This window comes from Mytilus californianus, unplaced genomic scaffold (genome assembly GCF_021869535.1).
Source record: "Mytilus californianus isolate M0D057914Y unplaced genomic scaffold, xbMytCali1.0.p SCAF_6, whole genome shotgun sequence".
NCBI classification, from domain to species: Eukaryota; Metazoa; Mollusca; class Bivalvia; order Mytilida; family Mytilidae; genus Mytilus; species Mytilus californianus.
In genome coordinates this window covers 95,392,565-95,413,646 of record NW_026262712.1, presented here as the reverse complement: position 1 = coordinate 95,413,646, position 21,082 = coordinate 95,392,565, and the positions used below count along the sequence as shown (strand labels likewise).

General features: G+C 30.7%; 1 protein-coding gene across 1 annotated transcript; it reads right to left on the bottom strand.

The window, feature by feature from the left end:
- Nucleotides 1–185: 185 nt before the first annotated feature.
- On the bottom strand, nucleotides 186–19,987 carry LOC127706675 (uncharacterized). Its single transcript, XM_052211333.1, has 10 exons — nucleotides 19,798–19,987; nucleotides 8,184–8,201; nucleotides 7,634–7,663; nucleotides 6,176–6,214; nucleotides 5,558–5,605; nucleotides 3,093–3,122; nucleotides 2,188–2,352; nucleotides 1,740–1,790; nucleotides 1,426–1,470; nucleotides 186–190 (listed from the first exon to the last, which is right to left on the bottom strand). Exons 1-10 carry the CDS (start codon nucleotides 19,850–19,852, stop codon nucleotides 186–188), a joined length of 486 nt encoding a protein of 161 aa, XP_052067293.1. The 5' UTR covers nucleotides 19,853–19,987.
- Nucleotides 19,988–21,082: the final 1,095 nt, after the last annotated feature.

Sequence of the window (21,082 nt, the reverse complement as noted above, 5' to 3'; positions counted from 1 at the left end):
TTGATTGATTTATCGATTGATTGTTTGATTTATCGATTGATTTATCTATTGATTGATTGGTAATTGATTGATTGATTGTGTTAAACATTTAAAGGTAAATATTGTATTCATATTCATTAAGTTAAAAGAAATTATGAATTTCTTTTGGTAAATAAGATAAGTATTCAAATTTTTCCTGCTAAGTTCTACTCTGTAATAAAAGATTATTTTGTATGTATCTAATTGCATCTCTAACCAATACATCGGGGTATAAAAAAAGATGTTTTATTGTATTTATCACTTTTTATCACAATTAATAATTGATAAATATGTCTAAGGGGAAGAACAGAGTAATATTGTCCTCTCCAAGGAAAGATATACAAGGATGGTGAGCTACTTGGACAGGTAATTGTTACCTCCTTTAGTGAAAAATTGCTCAGCGTCTGAAACGAAGTTAGTTAAAATCCTAGTTGTTAGACTATGCAATTTGAAAGCATGATATGATATACTAATATTCTCCAATCAAACTGCAGCTTGCATACACTTGTAAAAAGACGCAGCACTTTGTCGTTGAAAGATAATACGAGTAAATCTCGCAAGAAAACAAATTTTATGATGCAATATTTTTATTGAAAGGGACACATAAAAATGAATTTGCTTGTATTACTGGTCATGAACGCTTGAATGCATTTCATATATCCCAAAGACCATTATCATTCAAATACGTTTTGATCGACAACATATTCTTTTAGTTTGGTATTTCAATAACGGGTTATTATTGTGCACCCCTTCAGGTAGACTCGTTTCTTAATGTGCACCCCTTCTGGTAGACTCGTTTCTTATTCATATGAAGCAGAATTCATGCAAAATTATTAATGTCTTATTTATCATTGGCTTTCGTGAATCGGGGAGAAGAATTGTTTATGAAGAATAGATGGATCAAAAAAGTGAAAATATTCTCCACATGAGTTTGGAAAGGTTTGCACTTGATCATAACTTTCCAATACATCTAAAAAGAAGAATAAGGTCTTATTTACAGGCCTTTATGTAGTCTTTATCAATACAAAATCCCTATGCCAAAAGGTTATCCGAAAGAGGAACCCAAAATCAAATTATGGGGTGGTTTTTGAAAACTTAATAGCTTTATTTAGGTCAATAACACTAAAGAGTATTACACAATAAGCAGATGATAACGTCTGGATACGTATTTATGCGACAGCTTAGTATTTGCTTGTGTCTGCGGTTAAAGCGAAATATGCATTTACGAATTATCAAAACTATACAAAAATTTGCAGAAATGTGCCAAACTACCATATATGCTTAAAAGTTAGGCGTTGTGTGAGCATTTGCATAAAAGTAGTTTTATTTTGTAAGTATTAAGAAACTGAACTTAATATATTGTTATATATAGCTGATGATATAATTTCTGAAATATTGCGTTTTTACCTAGCCTTAGGCTGTCACGACCATCAGGGCCACGAACCAAGTAGGCTGGAAGTCAAACATTACATTCAATACATATTAAAACAATTATAGATTTTAATACTTTCATAGCAATTATTTTTACCTATTGATACAGAAATGGGTAATAAAAATATACAAACTCGTATTTTGGATGCTTTGTTATTTTTACGTTACTCTTAAATGTGTGTTTAATATCTGAGAAAATACATGTATATTTCTATGTTTTTGTCAAAGGTTTAAAACATGGTTAACATTAAATTTGCTGTATGTTGAACGAATCTTTCTGTTTGACTTACCTGGCATAAGTCGTAACCTTGTGCGCCCATTAGATGTTGGAATTAAGAAACCTAAATGAAAAATATATCAGTTTTAAGAATATTAAGAATTACTAAAATGTATCTGGTAGTATGTTAGAACTTTTTTATTCAAGTATAATGTCTACCTACAAAGCAGCAATTAATGAACTACTGCTTATTTTGTTCACGTTAAATGTCTATCTAACAGGAACATAAAAATTTACCGCAGTTCTTTTTTCCTTCTAAATTAGAACCTCCATTCAGTTTTCCCTTTAAAAAACATCAGTATTCGTATATTTAAATCAGACTTCTATAGTACTTATTGTAGCTATGCCCCATTTCTCTGACTTAAAGCATCTAAAATGATACAAGACTATTCAGTTTTCATTTAATATATAAGTCCTCAAAATAATGTTGAAGTTCAAATAACCAATTAAATGTGATATACCTATTAATCTAGGAGTTCCTCGTGCTTTTCCACTTTGCAACATGGTTCTTAACGACTGGACTGCACCCTCTTGTACGGGGGTTAAAATGACGCTACTTCCGTCACGTGCCACACCATTAGTAACTCTGCTGTTCAGTCTATTTGTTCCCTCAATTCGACCATTTGCTTTAAAATGTTATGGTAAAATATATTTATAGATATATTCCAATACATTCTTACTGGTTCACAGTTGGGGGAAAGATATTTATAATTTGTGTCAGACGATTTTGGTTTAAATACGTTGATAGTAGATATATATTTAGTATAAACTAGTGCTATAAACATATATAATTCATTGCCTTCATATTTCATTGAATTATTATATGATCCTCAAGTGCTCATTAATTCTTTTAGTGAAATATTTTCTTCTTCTTTGATAAAAAAAACAACATTTCTCAAGTTAATTATCAAAATTTACATGATGCCAAAATTATTTTCGACATACATGTCAAACGACAAAAGAAAGTACAAGAAATTACTCGAATATTCATGCTTTCAATTGGTTTATGTGTAGCTCTAGGTTAATATATATAGGTTCTTATCGTTGTGCTGGCTTTTATTAGTTATTATGAGATTAATGCAAATATTAATATTACATCTGATGACTGAGGTTGCGGTCAATGAATCTGTCAAAGGCAGTGCAGGTAAGTGGGGACCTTAGCAACAAGATAAAAACAATGATCCAAATGTAGCATTTTTGAATTATATTATGGTTTTGTATATTGTATTATTCATTTATTTCAATTCTTTTTATGTGAACGTACGTATTTTGATTATACCATAATATATTATCATGCTTAATGTGAACCATTGAATCTAACTCGTATTAAATCATTAAGTTAGTTGCATTTGTATACTGTACTCACTCTCGGTTGTATTTGTAGGTAGAGAGATTTCTGAAATTTGTATACATTATTTAAAACAAAATATACTAAAAAAGATAAAGGCAGAAATAAGTGTACTACAAAGTAGTAATTGAAAGTCAGAAATTACAGAGATATATTTAATATATTACAGAATATTTGACAAATAAACCATTGTAATTAGGCAGCTATGGTAATTTCAAATAAATATCTTTCAGGAGAAATTCTAAAGATGACAATGTCGTTTCTTGATTATGATGAGTTTATTGAGAGATTTACAAATACCCAATACAAAAACACATTGAATATTTTCAAAATTACCATGAATTTTAAGTCAATCGTTTGAAACTTACAAGAATACATGGTCTGAAAATACATACACAAATGATGATAACAACGGAAAATAACAATTAAATAACTATTTAAATGAATAATCTTATATTTGATTGGTGGATCTTAGCATTCCTTTTCCTCTACAGAATGATTTTATATACATATAGTCTGTTAACACAAAGATATATCTCGCCTGCAATCTTACAAATATCATCTGATGGCAAATTTTGATTGTTTTCTAAAATATCACCAGAATGTAAATTGAAAATTTGAATATCTAAAAATAACATCTCCAAAAAAGAAACAGCTGACTTCAATATGTGTTCACATTTTATTCAGGAATTTACAGTCTCTCAAGCAGGACGTTACCTCACAATCTGCTTTTAGGAAGAGGCGGAAGATACCAACGGAATATTCAAATTAATAAGTGGAAAATATATACTGACAACGCCATGGGATAGGGAGAAATGCTTACAAAAATTAAAATCGAATTCTAATGCTTTTTTGCTTTCTTAGTTTCATTTGTTCGTCGTTTCGAACGCCAAAGTAAATTCAAAAAGTGGAAGTCCATAAAAGCTGACAAAATCAAACGTTACCAACTAACGGAACGAATGAAAAACAAATGTAATATTCCAGACTTGGTACAGGTATTTTCCGGAGAAAATTGTAGGTTAAACCTGGTTTTATAGTAGTTCTACCTTCCATTTGTATGACAGTTGTTAGCAACCCAAGCATATGTAATGGTATAATGTGGTTATAATAGTAGCCAAAACTGTGTAAACATACAATAATATCAATTTTACCAGTTTAAAACTAACTTAATATTTAAAAAAAAAACAAAATTGCAAAATGTGCAATTCAAAAGAAATTGAAATGTTTTGATTTATATTGAATATATTTCCATTGAATGCATTCTATAAACAAGAGATACCAACTATGTCACACACTAACTAGATGAACGAGTGGTAGAGCTTTCAAGCTTTTATGAACTCAGCTAGGATTTTCCTAATTCAAAAATGTTTGGCATAATCATATTATTGAATTACTAAAGAAAGTACTCTTCCCTTTTGTGACGCTCCGTCTATATTGTGACAACTCCTCTATTGTGGTCACCAGAAATGTAATAACTATGTCTCTATTCAAAACTTTCAAATCTAACAATCACAAACCACATGATTATATATCAAAACATTACACACTATATACATTTCCATGGCATCAAACATGAGGGTTTGAAGCAGGGTATATAGGGTCAACTATATACAAACCATCGATAAAGAATGTTTCAATGTCTGAAATCAAAATACTACATCTATGGCTTCAAAGTGAAAGGATTGTGTAAATTTTCTAGGTTAGTCCGTTCATCTTTTTCAACTGAATATTATATTTTTTCAACAAACTAATCATTTAAAATAGTTTACATTATAAGAAAAAAGGTAAGGATACTTAACTTCTATGAAGATATAGTATTAAAAATAAAAATAACAATTAAAATAAAGGAGTAGGTTCGACAAGCCTCATCATTTTGAAAACAATCAAAATATATTAAACATGTCTATTTTGAAAAATTATGTTTCAGTGTATATTTGGGACCAATAAGGCTCTTTTTACATCTACACCTTTGTTGCGTCGGAATAGATTTTCTCTTTTCACTAAAAACAAAACATTTGAACGCTAGGTATGTATAAATACTTAAAGAGCTATAACTAAATGGGGCCTTTTAAATAATTGCCTCAACCTTCAACTTTATCTGGGGGAGTTGGAACCTTTGTTTCTTAATAATTACATGGGTTACATAATAATTCTATCAAATGAAAAATTTATGAATTGTATCTTTTAAACCATGTCAGTTGCGAAACACTGAATACTATGATAATACTGATGAAAAAGTTTAGCATTAATCTTAAAGGTTGTATAGTCTTTTTTTTAGATTTCAATTTTGCAATTAATAATCTTTCGCGAGCATCAACAAGATAACTGTGTCATTTGAAATATAGTCTCTATCTACCCTCGTACTTCATGCAAATGGAAATATTATATACTTTATAAATACAGATGTACGTTGCTTATGATAAACTGATACATCCAACTTTTTCCTATAGTGTAACACTCTGATTTATGAAAATAATACTCACCGTTACGGCCCCTTTGGATTTCTGTATTGATTCTCCGTGTATTTACAGCTAGAAATAAATAAGTTGTATACATTGAGTAACTAAATATTTATTATGCATAAGTCTGTCTCTTACATTCCATAGACTTAAATGCAAACCTGTCGGTACATATCAGGTATCACAAGACAATTGCTTCCATGAAAATGGTTTTAAGACATCGTTATTTTTTTCATATATAGTCAGTATTTATGGACACTGATGTTTTAGTATATACCTTGAACTTTAGTACATTTAGTATTTCCTAGTTTTTAATCATCTTCTCTAAGGAGGGGACTGTATCGAAACCCTTGGCTACCGAAGATGGTTGTTAATACAAATGTTTTGTGGCCCTTATTGTATTTGGTTTTTGTATTTCAGCTTTTTTATATTAAATACGGTGCGTCACTTTCTTAATCTTTCCAGGTGCTTTAACATTAGGTGGGTTTCAGTTCCTCTATATAACTGGGAAACTTTCTTATGCACATCTGAGCAGTATCGTTTTAGTCTTATGAATTTAATCCGGTAAAGGTAACAACATTTTGAAAGGATGTGAACATTTGTTTTTGTCTGTATTCTGAGCAGTATTTAAACCTTACTTACCGTTTGATGGGATTTCTGTTCCTACTCTTCTTGTGTTTACTATCAATGAAAGAAACATCAGTTAAACAGATATTTATAGTTATAATGGCTTTGAAAAAGTATGAAAGAGATAAAGATTAGTTTTCTAGTTTTTTTTTCAAGTTGTATTCTCCGCCGATTATCATATAGCAACCGAATTAATTATCCTCAATACAGTAAAGAATGATTCGAAATCCAAATGTTTATCAATATAAAAGAATATATAAAACCTATAGAGGACTACACAAGTAACAGCAGAGGGAATAGCAATATTAGTAGTATTGGTGAAAGCTTTGCGTGTGATGTGCATACTAAGCAGATGAAACACAAAAATCATGCACTGTTTATTGTGTGGGAGATAAACAACAATAATTTGTAACTATTGAATTCGTGATGAGTTTGTTAAATCTGGATACAAAAAAACTGTTTAAAATATATATGTCTGTAAGAGTTAGAATTTTTGAATGTAAAATAAAATTATTGAATCTCCAATTAATAGTATGTATATGTTTTTATTAGCCAGGTAAAAATTTTCACATTTTTTCAGTGCTGTTAAGTCGCGTTGTAAATACACAAATTCAATAATTATACATTTAAAAAGTGCGAAACATATAGTTTGATGGAATTCACAATCATAGCAGGAATTTGGAATTACTGAAAGCAAAAAAAACGTGCAAAAAGCGGAATCTGTTTCTTATTGTTTCCATGGCCACTACTCCCTGCGAATAAAATACAAACCATCCATTAATGTAGATTGAAGTTCAGTATTATCATCTGTAAAAGTCTTAGATCTTAGTTTCTTTTCAGTTTATTTACAGTAAATTTTGACTTTATACAAAGAGACAGGCTTTGTGAGTTTTATAAGGACAATACATCAGGGAAAGAAAAGCTCGAATCATCATATTGTTGCTGTACAAATGACAAATTTACATTCACCTCATAATAACAAGCATGCATTTGGTATCTGGGGAATGGTTGTCTCATTTACAATCATACGACATCTCTTTATTCTATATACAGAAAAGAAACAACACGTACCCTTCTTCATCTTAAAGGGAAAGGATTTTGTATTTTTCTTTTGTAACCTAAAGTCCGTGTTTATTGCTTTTATCTCTACATAAAATTTGTTTTGATTGGTTATTTCATTGCGTTGCTTTTGACACATTTTTCCTAAACAGGGGGTGGGGTGGGGGGTGTCACATTGACTGATCACTTAAATATGTTACTGTGTAAATTCTGTGCTTTATACGTATTTGCATAGAGTGTAACTTGTGAAAAACCAACGAAAGTCATAGTATACCAACTATTGCAAAACAATTATCACTACAAATATAGTCTACCACACTGAATGACAAAGCATTCGCCCTATCATTGAACTGGTAATACACATTGTAATTAATCTATTAAAATGTCAATGAATAAGTACAAATAATTACATACTTCTTACAGAGGTTCTGTTTCTTGATAAATCTGAAAAATATTCACATGGACATAAGTTTTATGTCTGTTGTATGATGTATTTGTTGGAATGTACGACATTGGTTTTATTACAGTGAAAAAATGGACGATATTTGGAGCAATATAATGGTGGGACATTAAAATATTAACATCTAACCACAATGTACAACATTAGTTTTATAGTTTTTTATTGCAGTAATAATAATGGGTGTTATCTGGAGCAAAAGAGAACATTTAAATATCCATCGAAAATCTTACAATCCACAAAACTTACGAGTGTATTGACTTTTTGAAAACACTCTAGTTATTCGAGAATAGCGTTGGTTTATAAGGCACAAAAGAATGTACAACCTTGTTCAATTGCATTAAGATTGCATCAACTACGTATCCAGAATATAGAAGAATCTCAGAAAACTAAAAAGAAATAAAAATTACGCTTTGAAATTTTTTTGCAACCGGAGCGCTTTTCGGGATTCACCTTCATCAGGAATTTTAAAGCCAAATGTAATGGTATATTTATAAATATACTTACGGTCCCCATTCGTAATTCCTAAAAGAATAAAAATAGAATTTTTTAATGATATAGATGAATAGATATGTGCTGAAGGAGCTCCAAGTCATTTATTCTAAAGTGCAGCAATGTTATATATTCATATTTACAATGGTCAGCTGATATCTAAACAGTCATATAAACTAAAACAACTGACTCCATTTTTAGAAAACGACATCTGTAACAAACATAAACTTCTGGCTACCGCTTTACAAGCAGAACCAAATACAATGAAAGTCCCAACTATGTATTGGCTTCCGAAGCTACACAAAACACCTTACAAATATAGATTCATTTCGTCTTCAAGCCATTGTTCCACTACTAAATTGTCTATTCTTCTTACCAGTACACTTGGTACAATCAAAAACCTGATAATAAATTGTTCAAATAAGGCCTTCGAAAATAGTGGAATTTATTACTTTTGGAGTGTCAAGAACTCGTTGGAAGTACTTGATAAATTACATGCATATATTGGTGATTTTGAATCTGTTCAAAGTTTTGATTTTTCTACGCTATATACCACATTGCCTCACATTCTCATTAAGAAAAAATTCACACACCTAATTAAATGGGCATTTTAAAAGTCAGAATGTGAATATATATGTTCAAACTCTTTTAGGTTATTTTTTAGTAGCAATAAACAAAAAAAACTATGTCAATTGGACATGCTTTGATACTATATATGCCCTTGAATTTTTACTAGATAACATTTTTGTTCGATTTGGAGATTCCGTATATCGTCAGGTTATCGGAATTCCAATGGGGACTAACTGTGCACCACTTATTGCGGACCTTTTTTGTATTGCTATGAGTTACAATTTATGACAAAAATCAGCAAAGACCCATCGAAACAACATCTGATACACAAATTTAATAATACTTTTAGATATTTGGATGATATTTTGGCTCTCAATAATGACGACTTCAGTGTGTATACTAAAGAAATTTATCCTGTTGAACTTACTTTAAATAAAGCTAATACTAACAATGACCACTGCCCTTTCCTCGATCTTGATATCTATATCATTAATGGATTTGATTTGATTTGATTTTTGGTGTTTTAACGCCACTTTTAAGCACCGCTTTTGGACTATTTCGTGGCGGCCAGTTTTTTATTGGTGGAGGAAGCCGGAGTGCCCGGAGAAAACCACCGACCTTCGATAGGAAAACTGACAATCCTAGTCAATTAAGATTGGAGTCGAGTGCACCCGCACGAGCGGGGTTCGAACTCACAACCTCAGTGTTGACTGGCTAGTGATTACAGTAGTAACTACTTAGACCACTCGGCCACCGAGGCCCCTATCATTAATGGAAAGCTTAATACTAAAATATATGATAAAAGAGATGATTTTTCATTTCCTATCGTTAATTATCCATTTTTAGATGGTGACGTTCCCTTGTCACCATCTTACGGTGTTTATATATCTCAACTTGTACGATTCGCTCGTGTATGTAACAATGTTTTAGATTTTAACGAGAGAAATTTATGTATTACTGAAAAATTATTACACCAGGGTTTTCGATATCACAAACTAGTCAAAACATTTACTAAATTTTATCATCGGTATAAGGACATCATTCGTAAATATAGCTCAACATGCAGACTTCTTATACGTTCAGGTATTTCACATCCAATATTTTATGGAAATATTCTTTATAAAGCACAAAAATGTCAGTATTCACCTCTGAAGCTAACAAAACCTTTAAATAGACTTATTAAGAAGGGATATAGTTACGATACTGTTGTCAGGTCATTAAAGATTGCATATTTTGGCGTTAATATTGATTCACTTATAGGGTCTTTGCATCGGCACTAAACACATTTATTTAAAAACCAGTTGTTGGCATGACACGGTTTATGTTCTTCTCATATATGTTTAAATGGTATGATACTAAACCCCTAACGGGAAGGATTGTGCCTGATATTCATATGATGAAGACATCATCTTTCAATCAGTTTAATTGAAGTCTGGAGCTGGCATGTCAGTTAACTGCTAGTAGTCTGTTGTTATTTATGTATTATTGTCATTTTGTTTATTTTCTTTGGTTACATCTTCTTACATCAGACTCGGACTTCTCTTGAACTGAATTTTAATGTGCGTATTGTTATGCGTTTACTTTTCTACATTCGCTAGAGGTATAGGGGGAGGGTTGAGATCTCATAAACATGTTTAACCCCGCCGCATTTTTGCGCCTGTCCCAAGTCAGGAGCCTCTAGCCTTTGTTAGTCTTGTATTATTTTTAATTTTAGTTTCTTGTGTACAATTTGGAGTTTAGTATGGCGTTCATTATCACTGAACTAGTATATATATTTGTTTAGGGGCCAGCTGAAGGACGCCTCCGGGTGCGGGAATTTCTCGCTGCATTGAAGACCTGTTGGTGACCTTCTGCTGTTGTCTGTTCTATGGTCGGGTTGTTGTCTCTTTGACACATTCCCCATTTCCATTCTCAATTTTATGTATTCTATTGATTTTTTTTTAATTGTGCAATTCTCAGGCAAATCTGACAATAACAAATACTCACATTTCATAAAGAAATAGGTTAAGGTGACTTATTTGTAGAGCTTGGGAATATTTAGAATATTCCCCAAAAGACATCATCAGTGACATGTAACGATATATGCCAAAGAGTAAATTCTTAATAATGTCATAATGTTATGTATTGGCAATACTTAATGATGTTAATTACTATTACATGATGACTACAATGTCTGGAAAAGGTATTTATAAATCATGTATCGAAATCTCTTTTGTCTTTAGATCATCATTATCAAGGTTTTAGCTGTTTTCTTGTTTCAGTGATCTTAACACAACAAATTTTGTTTTTTGTTCTTAAATGATATATACTAACAATATAAATGACAACGCGAGACTGAATAAAATGACAAAAATCGTAACATGATTTAATGGATCACTTTAAGAACGTTAAGCTATTTTTATCACTGAATTTGTTTTGTTAAAAACAACACAATTTGTGGTCATTTTAATGGATCTCAATTTCGGAAACATGAATTGACCATTGTATTCAACATGTGGCCTTTCCTCAGACTCATTTGAGCGCAATAAGTGTCTAAATTTCCTCACTAACTCATGTTTTAAATTACCCTTCAAAATGATAATACTTGTAGAAATGTAAAGCGGTAATTTCCCCAAAATATTTATTTTGTATCTGTCAGCGTTTGGTTTCTTTCTTTATACTTCTTAAAAATTCGTGTCATTAAAGAAAGTTTCATACTGTATATACTACATATGTTCAATCTATTTATAAACTTATAAATATCAAACCAATTTGCTTTTTAATAAGATTTCGGTAAAGACCAATGTACATGTAAAACAGAGCAGAACTATGATTCTTTTCTGTAAGTATCTGTAACAGTTTGTTTTATTTATACAGCACTCGAATAAAATCAATCATTACTCCAATCAATCTGAATCAACCATTGCCCACTTCAAACTAAATCAATCATTTACTCAGTTCAAGCCAATCGATCGTTACAGAGTGAAACCAAATTGATCATTACTCATTTCATACTAAATTATACTATACGTTTTATATGATGTGTGTTTAATTTCAAAAATAGCAGAAAGAAGTATGTTAAAAGGATAATGATAAAACAAGTAAATACAATATGAAATTACTCGTTTGTCTTGTCATTAATTGTTTTTCCTAAATATAATAGGTTTTGGATGATGGTGTTGTGATGGATTTGACTTCTTCGTAAAATCATATATTTTGAAAAATTAAGATTTCGATTGTCCCTTGGAATCTCCTCTCTTTGAAGAAAAAAAAACGGATACAAAATACTTTTAGGGTTGACAAAAAGATAAATAAGGGTATCACAAGAAACTAATTAATTCTAAACAAATCATGTAACCCAAAAAATATTTTATTGGGTAAAAGAGTTAAGTAAATAAAAAAAAATATGTCATGCTGTATCTACTTTACCTTTGTACTCACTATAATACAAACATATGATAAATCTATTAGAGAAACAGTTGTATATAAAATAGAACTTAAGAAAGAGAGGCAAAAGATACCAAAGGGATACTTAAACTCATAAGTTGAAAACAAACTAACAATGCCATGCCAAAATATGAAAAAACGACCAAAGGCCACACATTACACAAAACACAACATAGAAAACTAAAGACTGAGCAACACAGCTCTTGTGTCTGAACGTTTTTACTGGATTACCTTCATCAGTTACGTTCAAACCTAAACATTTGAATGCCATGGATGTTAAAATACGTAGACACGTTAAGAGCTATTTGATCAAGAGGGACCGTAAAAGAATAGCCAAATAAATCTAAGATAAACTTTGTCTGACGGAGTTGGAACGTTATTTTCTAAACAATTTCTTAATTAATCAACGTATGCGTGTGTAAGTTGCTGTGAATGTGAAATAAAAATAAATATGTACGAAATAAATATGTTTATAGTTCACAACAACAAAAAACCAGAACGCAAATGTCAGTTGAGTAACAAAACAACATGGAACATAGCATACGAAATAATTTTAAATCACGTTTTGTGGTTTCACCACTTTTAACTATGGAGATGTGGTTCAAACTATATTGTTGTGGTGAGGTTTGAGTTCTACGACATTTGGATTTTCCATATCTTGAAACATAAAATCTCCTATGGCCTTTTCTTCAGAACCATTAAAACGTAGTAAATAAAGGTGTAATGTCGGTAAATATGCAAATCAAGTAATAAAGTTTGTGTGCGGTATTTATCAAAGGATAACTATCATTTGAAACTATCAGCATTTGCAAATGACAATATATCAATTATGAAGCCTGTGCAATGATGAGTGGTGCTATTTCTGTAAATCTACGAAAAGAGTAACAATTGCCACTGTATTGGAAATAAGTCGTCAATTTGTGTTGTTTTAAGAGCTATCACTTGTTAAGCAAGAAAGGCCGAAGCTGTATTTCCATCTTGTTTAAATTATTAACCTAGATATTGCGTATTTGGATGATCTTTCATCAAGAAACATGCAGATCCAAAAGTTATAAAAACCTAAAGAGGCATAAATATATATTGATCTATAGAGCCAAAAAGGGATTTAAAATTTCCTCTGTAAAAAGTTTTTCGATGCCCCTTGGTATCTTGAAACTTTTCTTGCTGCATGGTATTGTCATATATACAGAGTCTTTATTTCTCTGAGCTTTATATATATATTAATATGTTTGTGTGTGTTTAAAATGGAGAATTATATCATTGATTCATAGCATTATTTTGTTTGATTAAACTTTAAATATCCGATTTATCATTATGTTTCAACCAAAAAGTCCATTGTTACAAATCGTTTTGACCTAGAAATGGAACATTTGTCATAAATAATATAAAATATAGGTCAATCATTGTGCTTTAGTATCAATATATTTACTATGTGACAGATTAATTTACCGTCATTATCGAATATGCAATTATGCCGAAAATACATTTTACTGTAAGTTATATTCTATAGGAACGTGTGCGAAACTTTTGTAACAAAGGTTCGTGGGGGTATTTAGTAGGCAACTGTTTGGAAAAAATCGAGTAGAAGATGTCGAACATGTTAAATTTGGATTCAAAGGAGTAAAATTCACGAACCAGAAAATTCAAAAGCTAAGAGACTGGTAGCAGACCGACACAAACAGGCGTTTACAAACACGCAAAAAAGAAAGCAAAAATTAAAGCAAGGACTCTCAACCCCAGTAAATAGTTACACAATTGGTAGAAGAACGTGTAGCACCTATAGGGAAATTTTGCTACGATGTGTTGTTAATATTTTCATCTAAATTAATTTTTTGTTAATTGGTGACTCTTGACAAGTAATTTTAACTTTTTTTCTGATTATTCGTTTGTGTATACAATTAAAAAATACAACAAAGAAAACGAGAGAATCGCATGAACTCCAAAAGGAGTGCCACCAGTTTTGTCGACAGGGTACGCGTCTCTTGCTATGCACGCATCAGCCATCTTACGAATGTAAACTCGGACAAAATGTCACGATAGGGAATAGGGAATAGGACATAGTATAATCATTGTACCAAGGCCTAAGAACCAATCACGTGCAGTGTTGTCTATACCCAGAATAGAAAATAAAATAACCCCAATAACCTAAAATTCGGATGTCCATAAATTATTTAGCGATGACATTGACTGTACTCTTCTGACTTCTTAATGGGAAGAAGTGGATTAAACTTCTCATATTCAGATAGTATTTGTGTTCAATATAAAATTATTCTTAACGGTATGTGTGTAATAAACCAAAACTCTTCACATTTATGATAGTATTTATGTTCAATATAAAATTATTCTGAACAGTATGTGTGGATTAAACTAAAACTCTTCACATTCATGATAATATTTATGTTCATAATAAAATTATTCTGAACGCGGTATGTGTGGATTAAACCTAAACTTCTCACATTCATGATAGCATTTATGTTCAATATATAATTATTCTGAAAGTATGTGTGGATTAAACTAAAACTCTTCACATTCATGATAATATTTATGTTCATTATAAAATTATTCTGAACGGTATGTGTGGATTAAACCTAAACTTCTCACATTCATGATAGCATTTATGTTCAATATATAATTATTCTGAACGGTATGTGTGGATTAAACTAAAACTCTTCACATTTATGATAGTATTTATGTTCAATATAAAATTATTCTGAACGGTATGTGTGGATTAAACCAAAAGTCCTTACATTAAACTAAAGTCTTCACATTCAGATAGTATGTATGTTCAATATAAGATTATTCTATACGGTATGTGTGGATTAAACCTAAACTTCTTACATATAAAAATAAGAAGATGTGGTATGATTGCCAATGAGACAACTCTCCACCAGAGACCAAATGACACAGAAATTAACAACTACAGGTCACTGTACTGCCTTCAACAATGAGTAAAAACCATACCGCATAGTCAGCTATAAATGTATGATAGTATAAATATTCAATATGAACTATTCTAAACGGTATGTGTGAACTATAAAGTCTTATGTGGATAATAACTATTATGTTGCCATTAATTTTGTCAGAAAGTGGTCGATGAATTTACCTCTCATGGTCATTACTTTGCGTGGGACGTATTGACAGATTTATGTTATAGAAATCTTATTATTTATGTAAACAGATAACTTGTTACTCGTCAATAACTATTTCAGACAATTCGTTTTTTTTTTTTTTTTTTTTTTTTTTATTTAACTTTTTTGATAAAGGATATCTTATAAAGACGTAGGGTCAATTTAACCTATAATTGTTTGCCTCACAAAGTCATAATCTAATCTTTGTCATAGTCTACAAGTTGTCAAATCTTATTGGACATTGAATACTTGAGAGTCTATACAGTATCGTACACTATAAACTTTTATCAACTGAATTTTTGGAGTTGATAAGAATGTCCGTTTTATACATTTTTAGAATAGTTACTCAAAAACTGACGAAAAAAACATAAGAATTGAGGGTTTTGAGCTATCTTGGGGTGGGGTGGGGGGGGTTATAATTTGGTTATCTGTTAAGGAATTTTATACAACAACGTCTTATGCGATTCGAGAAGACGCGACCTTACTACAATTCAGATAAAGTAGCAAAACAAAAAGATTTGAAGGATAATTAAGGCCTAAACGTGTTGATTTTTAAATCATAGAACTGTAAAAATCGGGATGTGAAATAACATTTTGTACTAGTATAACATTCTTGCAAGTCGAATAGTACTTTCACAACAAATTCCTGTTTACTTTATGTATCTTATTTATATCCCTTTTGTAATTTCTTGGAAATTAAAAATATTACAGTTATTGAAATCCTCACTGCTAACGCTGACATATTGAACCAGCTGTGAAATGTTTAGAAGAAAGAAACGAACATTAAGGAAAGAAAAGTAAACAAATTGAAACTGAAAGTCTTCCCGTGTGTTACCTACACAATAATTATCAAGAGATATTCTAATACGGAGAATGATCACTAAGAAGGTTTGATTTAGTAACAGCAAGTTCAGATGAACATACAATTTTAGCATATCTAGAAAAATATGAATTGTACAGAGTGCCGTCAGAATATATGTAAATATTGTTAAAAATATTAATCAAGTTGTGCAAATGGTTTTCTATGAATCTTATCCATTTACTGAGATAAATACCAGTAAAGGAACAAATCTGCTATAAGGGGACACAATTATAAGATAACTGCAGACATAGGAACACAAATATTATCGCATTGTTTTTACAAGTACATTAACGTTATAAGAGCCATAGTCAAAATATCAAGAACAATTTTCATTAATCATTTTACTGAATGCAGATATAACGCGAAATTTTTAAGGTTTAATTTAGTTTAATATAGGGACTCAATGCGTTGGGTCAAACTTAGTAGTGTTTAGTTGCAGCATTCAGTTAAACGTTATTGAAACGTGTCCAGTTACTATATTGTTCAGTAGAACTATCTAGTATGAACGTATAACTTCAGAGTGTCTCAGTGTAGTACGAACGTCAAGCAACAACAACATCGTTCGCGGCTTTGTCAGCTGAAACAAACACACAACGTCTTCCGATGGTATTTAATTTGTTTTTCAAGTCTTGTTGTTGTTTTATAAGATTTTCTATGTTATAGTTACTTTCGATGTGTTTAATGCAATAATTAACCATAATGAAGGATGAAATAAATGATAGTTTTACTAACTTTCTCTTTTTAGCAGCAAAATTTGCAGTAAGAAGAAATGGGGTCGCTAATGACTTTGCGACATTCCTTCCAGTTAATTTAGAAGGTGTACCATAAATTGATTCCTTCTTCAGAAAATAATAACCTCCCGGTGTTGAACAATCTTAATGTCTCCTGCAACAGCATGGTTACAAAGATCATATCAAGACCTTGAATATTCCCAGTCTCAAGTACTCGGAGTGTTGTGTCAATGTCAGCGTCAGTAACGATGATGCGTATTCAAATATTGTAATTTTGCTTAGCTTTTGTAATTACCTAATAAAATATGTAACTAAGGTTTATCAAAGATTGGAAGTACAGGTTTTAGCACATTACACAATGAATTATATACTACGTAAACTGATCAGTTCCTCAATTAACATATTATATAATTATATAGGTATGTAAATTACTGGTGTGTCAATGTGAGGGGAAAGACCAGTACAATAAATTACTGGTGTGTCAATGTGAGGGGAAAGACCAGTACAATAATTAAACTGTGTCCACACAAAAAAATCAGCTATTTTTTTTAATACTGTGAAGTTATAACGCAAAATTACGAAAACTAAATAACTTCACAGCGAAGAAAATAAAATGTTGCTACTAATTGCAGCATGTCAGAATTACTTTACAATCTTGGTAAACTTTAGGCTCTGGGTTTTTCTAAAAGAAATTATCCAGAAAATTTCTTATTCTTGATAGATTTAAAAAAAAAAGCCTTCGAATGCAACCAAAAAGTAGTCGTGGTGTGTTCTGTTTATAAAAGATATACAATTGAATTGACTTTAAAATTAGAATTTTACTTTCGTTTACTGCTTCTTACATTTGTTAGTGAAACATAAAAAATATACGAGCATACAAACTTCACACCTTCCCTATCTAGACCATATGTCTGAAGGCTAATTTTACAACAAAATACAAAACATTGAAGTTATATGTGGGTGAATTTGACCAGGAGATGTTAATAAATGTCATTGCATACCAATTGTATCCGCCATTCATTAAAAATCAAATAATATTTGCCAAAAAAAGAGTGTTTTTTTAATAATACATGTATAACGTCCATGTAACTAATATGCTGTTTGTAGAAGATTTATCAGAGAAGGTAAATGATTTTTGAAATACCTTTCTGTATTACCGGAAGAAGCTAAAAGAAATTCCTTACATAATTTCGGTTTATATAAAAACAACAAGATTTAGTATAATTGGCAATGAGAAAACTCTACACCAGAGACCAACTGAGGTCTAGAAGTTAGAAACTATAGGTCACCGATTGGCCTTCAACAATGAGAAAAAGCCATACCGCATAGAAAGCTTCAACTGAACGGTCCTGATATGACACATGTAAAACAATTCAAACGAGACAAGCCTGATTTATGTACAAAACAATAAACGAAAAACAAATATGATGTAACAGCAACAATTGACACACAATATATTGCTGGCTTCTGATTTGCAAAGCTTACAAATTAACTTTTATTATTATCTGTCATATATCCTACAGTCTTCCCTTGCACACTCTCTCTCAAAAAGACAATCAACAAGTCAATGAGTCTTTTCGTGTCAACATGATAAGGATAAAAATTTTGACGTATACAATAATATCTTGACATTTGACCGCTGTTTGTAGATGTTTCATTTACTTTGACTGTGTAAAGTTGTGACAATTTTATGACACAATTTAGTCACGTGATTTAGTGTATTGAAACGTAACACAGTGACAAGTGTGAGAACCTATACATGGCAAAAAAATGTCAACATTTTATTATTAATAAAACACGTGGAGAGGTTGTTTTGTACCGACAGTACTTGATAATCTCAGGTGTGTATAGAAGGCTAAAAATAAACAAACCAAACAAAAAATGTAAAACTTATGTAATAATAATTTCCTTTTACTCTTTTCTGTGCAGTTCACCAGGGTTGTCATTTGACTCCCACTTTATAATATCAAATTTTATTCCGAAAGTCAATCTAAAGAAATAAAGCTATGATTTGTTTGTGCTATTAAAATCCCCAAAAATGGGTCATCAAAGCATTAAAATTTAATTCTTTACTTTAAACGTCCATCTGATCCACGGACATTCGATCGTATGAACACTTAAAAAAAAAGTAAAAATGACCTTTCACAGAGAACATTGGAATATCATCATGAACACGTGCTACCGGCGAGGTCATTAATTTCCTGGAATTTCTAATTGCTATAGAATATTAAGGGACTGGGACCTCAAGTCCTTTAAAGACTAAAGTTTGCTCTGCTTGAACAAGTTTCGATTTTTCATTATTGTTTTAAACTCAAAACTCGAATCTTAAATAACAAGTTATTTTTAGCAGGGTCTAAAAGGTTCATAAAAGTACCACTCATGGAAGTACTTCCGATTTATTGGATAGAGCTCCTAAAACAACAAAAACGTAGATTATAAACGGAAGTGGAACAACATATAGGTTATAAAAATATCTTTCAACATTATCATGGTGGAAATATCGCCATATACAGAAATTTAATCATAATGATATGGGTTTAACGAGAATACATACGGCTTCAAATGTTCTAGTTATGTAAATAAAGACTCTATACCTCACACACATTTAAAAGAAAAAATGTATCTCTAGAAGTAATAAGTCTAGTTGTTTAATTTAAAATCCCATAATCACTTTAAACACTTTCATATTGAAATGAAAATTATGGTAATAGTATGCTGACAACATAATATAGTCCGTTTTTTAAACATGTTTAACCTCGATTTCTTTTACGAAAAAGTTGAAAATCGTTAAAATATTGTCTCTGTTTACTTGTGTTTGTACTCTTACATTAATACAAATTACAAAACTTATCAAATTATATGTATAATATGTATACCCTTACCCTGTAAACACTCATAGTAGATCTACTTACCTATTAATAATACACACATCATATAAGTCGGTACTAAGGATATAAAATGCCTCATGATAACAAGTCCTAATACAGCATACAAACTATTACAAAGTTCAATTAAATTCCAAAATTTCAAAACAATGTTGATTTTTCTAAACCGTCAAACTTTACAATTTCCTTAATTCCATGGATAAAATTCGCTGGTCACTGGTGGAATGGTCAGGACAGAACATGTAGTAAGGATGACAGTTGAGGGGAGTGATCACTCGACAGAAATGACATTGATGTCATTGTCAAATAGATCATTATAGTCTTTTTATGACGGTTTAGGTATTACCAAACATGTTAACACTGTTACAACTTGTATTTTTAACTGACAAAGTGTCACAATAAGTGCGTTCAGTGTTTTAATCTTGCACGTATGTTCTTATGTAGGAATTACGTATTTCCAGATTCATTACGCATAGTACAAATTGCAACAGTTTTTAACTCCTCTTGGGTTTATTTGTGTGTGTCTTTTTTTTTATTATTATTTTTTGTAAGGGAGGGTTTTCTAATTATGTTTTTTTTAATAAATGTATTTTCCTTTTTTTTCAATTTTTCTACTGCCGCACCATCGGCACTTATGTTAATGCCTTTGCCTCCTATTTTCAATGTGTCCTTCCCATTCCTTGAACACCCTTGATCCGCCACTGCATATCAATTCATTATGAATAGACAAAGATGTCTAACAACCATAAGAACACCGTCATTTTTAGAGAAGAATAATGTTTATTAGAGAAAAATCAAACTAGCATATATATATATATATATACATAACTATAACTTATGCTGTTGACTTCTGCTAGAAACTAGAATGCATTCCTTAAATTTCCTTAGTTTATTTCTTATTTAATGACTATTGCTATGAAAATAAGTTTCAATGAAAATAATGATAAATTATATTTCAAAATACATGCATATTAATTTAAAAAAAAAATTTATTACCTTGGACTAAAACATAATGTTTTAGTCCCAGTCCTTACATAAAAAAAAATTACATTTGAAAAACTGTTATTATCATAATAGGATAAATGTATCAAAAACCATAACGGGGACTTTATTGCGAAAAAAAATAAGATATAAAAACTTAATTTTGATTCGGAGTGTATTAAACAATAAAACACAAGTTCTACTGAGCTTTTGTCCGAATATATAAATATATAACTAACATTAAAACAATAGCACATGCAAACAACATATTCCAATTACCTAAAGGCACTAAGTTTTAAGGAGCTTAGTTAAAAAATTAAGTCTTAAAGTA